Here is a 12,195-nt window from a genome sequence, read left to right as displayed (position 1 = left end):
ATCGCTGCTCAAAGGAGACTTAAGACGAACATAGACGATTCACCAGCATCATCTAAGTGGCAGGCCGGTAGGAACATAAGCCTTTGATCACTTCTGACGTTGGGCGAATTCCTCGTCTGTTAAGATCTCGTCTCGTATTGGGCAATAGCAAGCCATTTTAGGGAGACCAATTTCATCATCCGGGGCAATAATGAATTACTCCTTATCGTCCTGGGCAATAAGGATCTACATTCCTTACCATCCAGGGCAATAATGAACTATATCCCCTCATATCCTAAGCAATTCTGAGCCATCCATCATAATCCTGTGAGGAGTGAATTAACTCTTATCATCGCAGGTAATACTAGACTATCCCTTACTACTTTAGTCAATAATAGACTATCCTTTGTTATCTTAGTCAATAATAGACTATCCTTTATCATCTTAGTCAATAATAGACTATCCCTTATTACCTTAGTCAATAATAGACTATCCCTTATTATCTTAGTCAATAATAGACTATCCCTTATTACCTTAGTCAATAATAGACTATCCTTTATCATCTTAGTCAATAATAGACTATCCCTTATTACCTTAGTCAATAATAGACTATCCCTTATTATCTTAGTCAATAATAGACTATCCTTTATCATCTTAGTCAATAATAGACTATCCTTTATTACCTTAGCCAATAATAGACTATCCTGTGTTATCTTAGTCAATAATAGACTATCCTTTATTATCTTAGTCAATAATAGACTATCCTTTATTACCTTAGCCAATAATAGACTATCCTTTATTATCTTAGTCAATAATAGACTATCCTTTATTATCTTAGTCAATAGTAGACTATCCTTTATTATCTTAGTGAATACTAAATTATCCTTTATCATCCTGGCTATTTCGAACTATCCCTTACCATTCTATTCAATTTTGAACCATCCCTTATCATACTAGACGATGTTTAACTATCCCTAATCATCCTAAGCAAAGTCTAACTATCCCTTATCATCCTAAGCAATGTCTAACTATCCCTTATCGTCCTGAGCAAAGTCTAACTATCCCTTATCATTCTAGGCAATGTCTAACTATCCCTTATCATCCTAAGCAAAGTCTAACTATCCCTTATCATTCTAAGCAAAGTCTAACTATCCCTTATCATCCTAAGCAAAGTCTAACTATCCCTTATCATTCTAGGCAAAATCTAACTATCCCTTATCATCCTAAGCAATGTCTAACTATCCCTTATCATCCTGAGCAGAGTCTAACTATCCCTTATCATCCTAGGCAATGTCTAACTATCCCTTATCATCCTAGGCAACACTGCTACAGCTGTAGTGTTTGGTTCTATACGCCTTCCTGTGATAGCTCTCCTCCCCTCGTAAGATGTTCATTAACTGTGCACGAATGGAATTCATTTAGAATCTAAACCCACTTTCCGTAATTACTTGGTTTCGTGGACTTATAATTAGCAAATAGTTAATGGTATTCAAAGCGGTTAATTACACGACTATTTTTTTGCAATTTCGTAGTTTTATGAAGAAAAATATATATTCTTGCGTAATTTCTCTCTCTCTCTCTCTCTCTCTCTCTCTCTCTCTCTCTCTCTCTCTCTCTCTCTCTCTCTCTCTCTCGGGAAACAATGATTTCATCTTCCTAAGTTTTTGTTTTTCTACACAACATAAGTATCTTTTTTTTTTCTCCCCGTCAAGTCTGTCTGTGTTTCTGTCTGTCTGTCTGCCTGTCTATCTGTCTGTCTGTGTCTCCCTGCCTGTCTGTCTGTCTATTACCCACGACAATGCATTCCTATACCATGTGCAAAATTATAACGTAATGAGAAGCGAATGCGATCACAGCGCATCGCCCTTCACCAAGGCGCTTGGCAAAAGCCGTCCCGCGACACGAATGCGACTGAGTAGCGAGCGATGTGGCCATGGAACAAAATACAACATGACCGGAAAACTTTATGACAAAGACACATTCACACATGACTGTTAAAACGAGTCTTTTACACGTAGAGTGTAAAACAGATGGAAAAAATCAAAGATGTTTTAAAACACACACACACACACACACACACACACACACACACACATAATATATATATATATATATATATATATATATATATATATATATATATATATATATATATATATATATATATATATATATATGAACGTCAAAAATGCAAAAGCAACTGCAGGAACAGAGGCTACATCTATGTTCCCTTGATTAGATTATGTAAATGAAGACCCCGATCTCATTACGAGCATAATTATGAAAAAAAAAGGAATATTTAATCTCTCCCTCCCGCCTTCCTAGTGACTTCAACAGGACCATCGTGGTGAAGTAGCCATAACACAGGTCTGTGGTCCGGCAGACTATTAAGATATGGTCTGGCATAAGATGGTCTGTGGGAAAAATGCCACACGCAAGGAACACACACACACACACACACACACACACACACACACACACACACACACCCGACTGTTGATTCCACGCATGCGCCTTGACCTGTGTTGCCGCATGTCTCTGGTCCACTGGACTTGCAGGGAATTTTACCCTCCTTATTCCTCGCACGGGAAATGTTTTTCAGTGGGGATCGGGAGGTGCTGGTGTCGCTAGTCCGGCCAGTGAGGCCAGAGGAGGGAGAGGGCCGACGGTGGGCGCGGCAGAGCCACATAGGCCGTGAAAAAGTCGGCTCGCTTTGCTGTGTATCTGACCCACCTCACTAGACAGCCTCAAAGCCGATCACACACACGGGCTGGACCCTTAACGCTCACATCATCTGGCGTACCTGCCCGCGCAGAGCGCCCTCCTTACCTCCGCTACCAACCAACGCTCTCTCTCTCTCCTTCTCGCCTCCTACTCCTCCTCCTCCTCCTCCTGCTGTGGCACGTCCTCGCTACCAAGACCAATCTGCTCGTGTAGGACTGAGGATATATATGTATATACGTGTGTATGTTACTGGTGAACGGGCGGAGAGAGGGGCGGGGGGCTTAGCAAAGTGATTGTGGGAGTGAAGTGAGTTTTGAAGTGCGGAGCGTAGCAGCAGCAGCAGCGGTGTGGTGAGGAGCCAGACAACAGCAGCAGCAGCAGCAGCAGTAGTGTGTAGCAGGCTCGCCCCGTCACTGATGCTGTTGCCCAACACTGGCGGTGGGGAAGTGACTGGAGCCATATTCTCGGAAGCGAGATTGTGTTCCGTTGAATCAGATCCTGTGGCCAAGGAAACATACGTATATATAGGACCCCACGGCCACCTACTGTCATTTACAGGAATATAGGACACGCTAAGATCCGCCGATACTTGAAGGGGAGACAAAAAAAAAAAAAAAACACATCACAAAAGAACGTAGTGTTACGTCGTACTCGTTGTACAGGTAATTAGTTGATTAACCCATTAGTTAGAGCAAATCTTGATGATGTAAAACATGTCTTTCGAAGAGATGTTTACCACGACAACGGGGGTGAGTTCTCATATAATGACACGAGTAATTGTATAATCTACAGTCAGTCTTTAATGATGAATGGTATCACGTACATATATCACTTTGAGAAGCGAAAGAGTACTCAGACACGGTGAAAATCTGACAGAAAATCCGATATCGTGAAGGATCCTTCCACTGGCACTGGACCGAAAGTGTTAAATCGAGTGCCACAAACAGTGTTTACCTTAAGTGTCGCAGACAGTGCCTCGATCGGTGTTGCAAGTCAATGCCAAAGGGGTGCCGCCCAGTGGTGCCACAAGTCTATGTAAGGGCCAGGGGCCGGCCCTGCGGAGACCTGGGCCCTGGGGTAGACAGGGCCTGAGCATGTCCCGACCCAGCACCCATCGACGACGACGCTGAGCAACCACCGGCCGAACCACCCTCCTCCTCCTTCAGGAAGGTCGTCCTCCAGCAGGGTGCCAGAGGGTCGAGAATGAGGCTAGGGTGGAGTGGGGGAGCTGGGAGCTGGCACCCCGTGCTGTGGGTGGCACTCCTGCTCCTCTACATGTCCCTCATCGCCGCCGACATGAAGAGGAGAGAACCCAAGTGGTGGTAAGTCGTCTTCCTTAAATTTCCTTCATTTACAAATGAGAATTCAAGTGACTCTATTAAAATGCTCTATTTTCACTTACTCCTAAAATCTTAGGTCTTACATTATCATGTGTAAATCATACACAAATCACTTAAATGATGTGTGTTGTTATTTACGAAGTTCACAGTCTAACTAAAATACTAAATCATACCTTTTATAACTGCTTTATTTTGCTGTATATTTATCATTAATAACATCGGGATGTCAATCAGGTGACATTTCCTTATGGGATATATTTTTTCCTTCGTCCTCCAGTTTCCCAATATTAACAAACATTTATATTCGCTGCATGTTGACCGCTTCAGTAACATATTTATTTATAAACATATGGATACTGTACTCTTATGGATAACATATATAAAATGACACACACACACACACACACACACACACACACACACACACACACACACACACACACACACATATATATATATATATATATATATATATATATATATATATATATATATATATATATATATATATAAAGGCAATACATATATACATCATTTTTTTATCAAGAATATTCTGGTCAATTTACATTCAATGTGGGTATTATAGAAATACCTGCATCCAAACCTAAATATGTTGACTTACAAAATTTGTTATACGAAAATTACTATGAGGGACTTAATTCTCAGACAAATCTATTATTAAGGAGAAATTACTTATATATCTTTGATCTTCCCATATATACATATATATATATATATATATATATATATATATATATATATATATATATATATATATATATGATTGTAATCATACTCTATCGCTGTCTCCCGCGTTAGCGAGGTAGCGCAAGGAAACAGACGAAAGAATGACCCAACCCACCCACATACATATGTATATACATAAACGCCCACACACGCATATATACATACCTATACATTTCAACGTATAGATACATATAAATACACAGACATATACATATATACACAAGCACATATTCATACATGCTGCCTTCATCCATTCTCGCCGCCACCCCACCACACATGAAATGACACCCCCCCTTCCCCCCGCGCGCGCGCGCGAGGTAGCGATAGGAAAGGACATCAAAGGCCACATTCATCCACACTTAGACTCTAGTTGTCATGTGTAATGCACCGAACCAACAGCTCCCTTTTCACATCCAGGCCCCACAAAACCTTCCATGGTTTACCCCAGACGCTTCACATGCCCTGGTTCAATCCATTGACAGCATGTCGACCCTGGTATACCACATCGTTCCAATTCACTCTATTCCTTGAACGCCTTTGACCTTCCTGTATGTTCAGGCTCTGGTCGCTCAAAATCTATTTCACTCCATCCTTCCACCTCCAATTTGGTCTCCCGCTTCTCCTCGTTCCCTCCATCTCTGACACATATATCCTCTTTGTCAATCTTTCCTTACTCATTCTCTCCATGCGACCAAAACATTTCAATACACCCTCTTATGCTCTCTCAACCACACTCTTTATATATATATTTTCATACTATTCGCCATTTCCCGCATTAGCGAGGTAGCGTTAAGAACAGAGGACTGGGCCTTTGAGGGAATATCCTCACCTGGCCCCCTTCTCTGTTCCTTCTTTTAGAAAATAAAAAAAAAAGAAATGAGAGGGGAGGATTTCCAGCCCCCCGCTCCCTTCCCTTTTAGTCGCCTTCTACGACACGCAGGGAATACGTGGGAAGCATATATATATATATATATATATATATATATATATATATATATATATATATATATATATATATATATATATATATATATATCCCTGGGGATAGGTATCCCTGGGGATAGAGGAGAAAGAATACTTTGTGGAGGCAAAGGTGAAGATATGTATGGGTTTTCAGAAAAGAAGAGTGAATGTTGGGGTGAAGGGGGTGGTGAGAGTAAGTGAGCTTGGGAAGGAGACCTGTGTGAGGAAGTACCAGGAGAGACTGAGTACAGAATGGAAAAAGGTGAGAACAATGGAAGTAAGGGGAGTGGGGGAGGAATGGGATGTATTTAGGGAATCAGTGATGGATTGCGCAAAAGATGCTTGTGGCATGAGAAGAGTGGGAGGTGGGTTGATTAGAAAGGGTAGTGAGTGGTGGGATGAAGAAGTAAGAGTATTAGTGAAAGAGAAGAGAGAGGCATTTGGACGATTTTTGCAGGGAAAAAATGCAATTGAGTGGGAGATGTATAAAAGAAAGAGACAGGAGGTCAAGAGAAAGGTGCAAGAGGTGAAAAAAAGGGCAAATGAGAGTTGGGGTGAGAGAGTATCATTAAATTTTAGGGAGAATAAAAAGATGTTCTGGAAGGAGGTAAATAAAGTGCGTAAGACAAGGGAGCAAATGGGAACTTCAGTGAAGGGCGCAAATGGGGAGGTGATAACAAGTAGTGGTGATGTGAGAAGGAGATGGAGTGAGTATTTTGAAGGTTTGTTGAATGTGTTTGATGATAGAGTGGCAGATATAGGGTGTTTTGGTCGAGGTGGTGTGCAAAGTGAGAGGGTTAGGGAAAATGATTTGGTAAACAGAGAAGAGGTAGTGAAAGCTTTGCGGAAGATGAAAGCCGGCAAGGCAGCAGGTTTGGATGGTATTGCAGTGGAATTTATAAAAAAAAAGGGGGTGACTGTATTGTTGACTGGTTGGTAAGGTTATTTAATGTATGTATGACTCATGGTGAGGTGCCTGAGGATTGGCGGAATGCGTGCATAGTGCCATTGTACAAAGGCAAAGGGGATAAGAGTGAGTGCTCAAATTACAGAGGTATAAGTTTGTTGAGTATTCCTGGTAAATTATATGGGAGGGTATTGATTGAGAGGGTGAAGGCATGTACAGAGCATCAGATTGGGGAAGAGCAGTGTGGTTTAAGAAGTGGTAGAGGATGTGTGGATCAGGTGTTTGCTTTGAAGAATGTATGTGAGAAATACTTAGAAAAGCAAATGGATTTGTATGTAATATTTATGGATCTGGAGAAGGCATATGATAGAGTTGATAGAGATGCTCTGTGGAAGGTATTAAGAATATATGGTGTGGGAGGAAAGTTGTTAGAAGCAGTGAAAAGTTTTTATCGAGGATGTAAGGCATGTGTACGTGTAGGAAGAGAGGAAAGTGATTGGTTCTCAGTGAATGTAGGTTTGCGGCAGGGGTGTGTGATGTCTCCATGGTTGTTTAATTTGTTTATGGATGGGGTTGTTAGGGAGGTAAATGCAAGAGTTTTGGAAAGAGGGGCAAGTATATATATATATATATATATATATATATATATATATATATATATATATATATATATATATATATATATATTTATATATATATATAAGCTAAAGCTTTTTTGCTTTGCATTCAGAACGCTCTGTTTTGCTGAACTTTATATACGGAATCAAAGTTAACACCCTCCACATTAAGGAAATGTATACCTGTATTTGAATTGGGCGACATTGTACACCGCTATACACGAACATTTCAACAGATTATCCGGTTTTTAATCCATTCGAATTATATATATATATATATATATATATATATATATATATATATATATATATATATATATATATATATATATATTGGAGACCGACATGACACGAGCAAGACATCTCACTGAAAAGCTAACTAAAAGCTAAAGAAATATGGCGTGATTAAAAGAGAGGAGGAATACATCAAGGCTCCGCAGGTGTCTGTGAGCCTGACTCTTTAAAAGCAGGAAGGCTTTATGAAAAAAGACAAAAGGAGAAAGATGGTTCCAAAATTTAGTTGTTCACTAGGCATCATAACGGTCCATTCTCGAATGTCTGGTCCTCGCACAGAAAGCGTAGGAAGTAGCCGTCAGACGCATGCCTCGCTTCCAACCCCTGGGGGTGGTGACACATGCAGACAGCTCACGAGAACAGAGGCAAAAAAACACCTATAGATAAAGGAGAGAGAGAGAGAGAGAGAGAGAGAGAGAGAGAGAGAGAGAGAGAGAGAGAGAGAGAGAGAGAGAGAGAGAGAGAGAGCATCGTAAGGTACAGAAAGGGATGGCTGGGGAGTGGTGATGCCAGGAGTATTAATGAGACGGAAGGTTTTGGATTCCATTCTGGTTAAGCAAAGGGATGGAGGAAGAGCTACCTCAAATTGTAAGCTGAACTCCATATTAGGACGAATGAGGTCCCTGTAGATATGATACAGCTGCTCTCAAGAGTTACGGCTGCTGTATAAAACCCTCAGCTTTTGGGCACCAGATCTTACGATGTTGATTATGTGGGTCTGAACACACAAGACGCCGTGAGCCGTGTAATGCATGGAGCGCATTGGAGCAAAGCGGTTTACAGGGGACGACGTGCTGTCGATGAGCTGAACTAGGGCATAGGAACGGGTCGGCAGAAATCACGGAATGGTCTGTGGGGTTTGGTTTTGGATAGGGGGCTGTGGTTTCGGTGCATTATACACAACAGCTGGAGAGAGGACCTGAGAGAATGAGGCCAATTCTTTGTCTGCTCCTAGCGCTACCTCGCTAGCACGGGAAGTGGTATATATATATATATATATATATATATATATATATATATATATATATATATATATACATATATACTTACGTCAGAAACAATTTCTATGAAAAAGTTATGGATTTATCGTGGACCTTTCTAAAGGCTTTGTAGCCCATGGCTGCGTTTCTTCCAATAGCAGAGAAATATGCACTCCTTTAGACTTTTCACTTGCAATGTAACCTCAAGCATGGAACGTTCAATAAAACATACACACACAGACACACAGACACACACACACACACACACACACACACACAAACACACACACACAAACACACACACACAAACACACACACACAAACACACACACACAAACACACACACACAAACACACACACACAAACACACACACACAAACACACACACATATATATATATATATATATATATATATATATATATATATATATATATATATATATATATATATATATATATATATTGGAAAGGATCACAATTTTGCGTGTGATCAAGATATTCCTATGAGTCCACGGGGAAAATGAAACACGATAAGTTCCCAAGTGCACTTTCGTGTAATAATCACATCAGGGGAGACACAAGAGAGAAATATATATATATATATATATATATATATATATATATATATATATATATATATATATATATATATATATATATATTCGCAGAGTTCCCTTTGTACTTCAAATCATATTCTCTAAATATGAGAAATTTTTGAAAGCAATATAGGAAGCCGACTTTATCTCCAAGAAGCTATAGTAAAACTATATACTATAAAGAACATGCTTGTGACATTATGGCTGAGAGTCCTAGAGGATATTGTGAGATAATGGCAAAATTGCGGTTGAGTATGCATTTACTGAATTCTTATTCATAAAAGGGATATTCATCGTATATATATGGCTACAGGCGAAATGACAGAGTACTGGCGGAAAGACTGCATCATGCCACTTTATAAAGGCAAGGGAAACAAAAGTGAATCCTCGTATTATAGAGGTACACGTATGTTGAGTATACGTGGTGAGTAGTGAGGGGGAGTGGTGAGTGAGGCTGGTGAGGGCATGTAGAGTATGATTAATGTATGATCAGTATCGTTCGCCTGGCAGTCCAGTGTTCGATGAGTCGGGGCTAAAATATCGTAAGACCTGCAAACGTTGTCGTATGAAGACTGCACACATCCATCCACCCTCCTAAACACACACAAAAAAAAAAAGGAAAAAAAAGAATGCTCACAACACAGGTCTCAGAGGCTGTAAAAAACAGCGGATAGAGAATAGGAATTAATGTTGGGAATAAGAAATAGAAACAGAGATTAGTTTTGGTGCAGAGGAAAGACCTAAAGACATACATTGAGACAAGGAGACCTAATTCATCCTGTAGAGAGAGTAATATACACCGACAGAAACAGATTAATTATAATAATGGAAGTATATGATTTGTTTGGTGGGTTTCGAAAGTGAGGAATATTCAGGATCACTACATTTCATTTTTAGAAAAAAGAAAACGAACGGTGGTATAGAATGTTAGTAAAGAGGATGGTAGACAGACGTGAGTCAATGAGGATTTCTGGACATGGAGAAGACCATATTCCCGCCAAAGAGAAAAGGATGTCAAATGAAGAAATACTGATCCAAGGACTAGTATAGGCTATAAATGGGCCAAGTTCATTCTGAAATAAAAGGGATACAGGGAACTGTAGGTATGATGAGAACAATGGGTGACGACCAGTAATGTTTACTTTCAATATGAAGTTTTGAAACCAGGAGGTACTACAGTAAGTCAAGAAACTTGAGAACAGAGAGGAATCAGTGGAGTAAACATCAGATATAATATAATGAATGAAGAATGAGAGAGAGAGAGAGAGAGAGAGAGAGAGAGAGAGAGAGAGAGAGAGAGAGAGAGAGAGAGAGAGAGAGAGAGAGAGAGAGAGAGAGAGAGAGAGAGATGAGAATACGCCAGAAGGCTAAAATTGATATCAAATAAAGCAATCAGGCCTACAACCTCAAAGACATCAGGAATACCAAATGAAGTGTTTTAGATTACATATGAAGTATAACACTGATGGACTGGTAGTACATGTAAAACAGCTGGAGTTCAAGGATCGAATTAGGGAAAGCAAACTTGATATTGTTGGAGTACTAAAGACAAAACTTAGTAAAGATATAAGATCTGACCTTACCTATCCTGAGGGATACATGATGGAAAAGAAGGAAAGAAAGACAAATGAGGAGAAGAATTGTGTCTACAAATAAGAGACACCCTTCTGTTTCAGGAAACAACGATGGATGGCTCCCTCAAGCAGCATGTAATGGGAAGATTTCTTGTTGGAACAATTGGCAAAGCAGTAATGATAATTCAGAATCCTCCAAAGAACCTCAGTGAATGAAAAAATAAATACTGATAAGAATTAGATAGCAAACAGGATAGGAATGGAAGTGGCGAGCCACGAATTCCTCAGAGATGATAAAAAATCTAATAATGGGTAAATTATAATCATAAAGAAAAAGACACAGAGTCAACAAGACACAAATCATCAGAGGTATACAGGAAAACTTTCCTTACCACTAGTCAGAGGGGCTCATACACTATCGTTACTTGATCATATCTTTACACAGTAACAAGGAAAATGAAAGTGTCTAGGATACACCAATTTGAAAAAAGTTATTGTGTAATGCTTGAGTCTGACCAAGTGGTTACTAAAGGCATGAAAATATCAGACAGGATACCACACGAAGACAGAGCATATCATCGTGGAGAATAAAAAGTTAAGCAGTTTCTAAGAGAATTTTGATTTGAGAAAAACTGTCCCATTGTCATAGCACAGATCATTGTTATGGAAGGGTCTATAAGATTCACAATGACGGAGCTAAAACCTAGGTAACTTTAACCGCATATAAAGAAGAAGAAGAAGAAAAAAAAAGAGGAATAGGTATGATTTAACAAATTATCTAAAAAAGCCAATGAGCTTAGGTACATACCAAGGAGGCTATTCAATGGCCACCAGCTAGCATGCAAGATAAGCGATGCAAGGAATGAGTAAAGTAAGATAAGGAAGGATGAGAGAAAAAACACGAAGAGCATATTGTGGACATATCAAGGGATATTCCAGAACGTTTCCATAAATTCATTATGAGTAAAAAGTGGCCTAAAGAGAATCTAATCCAATTAAGGAATGAAATGAATGAGTTGTGAAGCATGCTGTAAAGGCATGCTTCGAGCTGGACGACATGTATCAAAGTGTTTTCACAACAGAATGCACTATAGCCTTAACACCAGTGATGCAGAATGAAGACAAGGTCTTGAAAGGCTTTGAAATAGGTCGAAAAAAATATAACAAGAGTGTAGAATGCCTTGACCCATATCAATCTTATGGTCCTGATGAAATTTCTCCAAATATGCTAAAAAAGAGTGCAGATAAGTTTGATAAGCCGTTTGCAATACAGTTCAGTATGTCATGGCAGGACGTGTAACGCTAAGGGATTGGCAGAGAGCAAATGTAATGTCTATCTTTAAGAAATGAGATGGGGAAGTTGCGCTAAACTATGAAATAGTCTCTTAACGAAGAGTGTGGTTCAAAAAACTGAAAAGACAATCAGAAAGAAAATGGGTGTGTAAATGTAGAGGAGAAATTACATAAATGAGA

At 39.6% G+C, this 12,195-nt stretch overlaps 1 protein-coding gene across 2 annotated transcripts in view; it reads left to right on the top strand.

The window, feature by feature from the left end:
* Nucleotides 1–2,478: 2,478 nt before the first annotated feature.
* The window catches only part of LOC139753751 (protein Wnt-1-like), a 142,202-nt gene continuing 132,485 nt past the window's right edge, over nt 2,479–12,195 (top strand). Inside the window, exon 1 of one of the 2 annotated variants that reach the window (XM_071670567.1) lies at nt 2,479–4,025. In XM_071670567.1, the coding sequence (XP_071526668.1) occupies nt 3,907–4,025 (119 nt within the window). In that variant the 5' untranslated portion in view covers nt 2,479–3,906. The remainder of the gene's footprint in view (nt 4,026–12,195) is intronic. The other variant, XM_071670576.1, reaches the window with a different exon arrangement.

Source organism: Panulirus ornatus, chromosome 2 (genome assembly GCF_036320965.1).
Source record: "Panulirus ornatus isolate Po-2019 chromosome 2, ASM3632096v1, whole genome shotgun sequence".
Classification (NCBI taxonomy): Eukaryota; Metazoa; Arthropoda; class Malacostraca; order Decapoda; family Palinuridae; genus Panulirus; species Panulirus ornatus.
The sequence above is the reverse complement of the archived record's forward strand: the minus strand, read 5'-3'. Positions and strand labels throughout refer to the sequence as shown.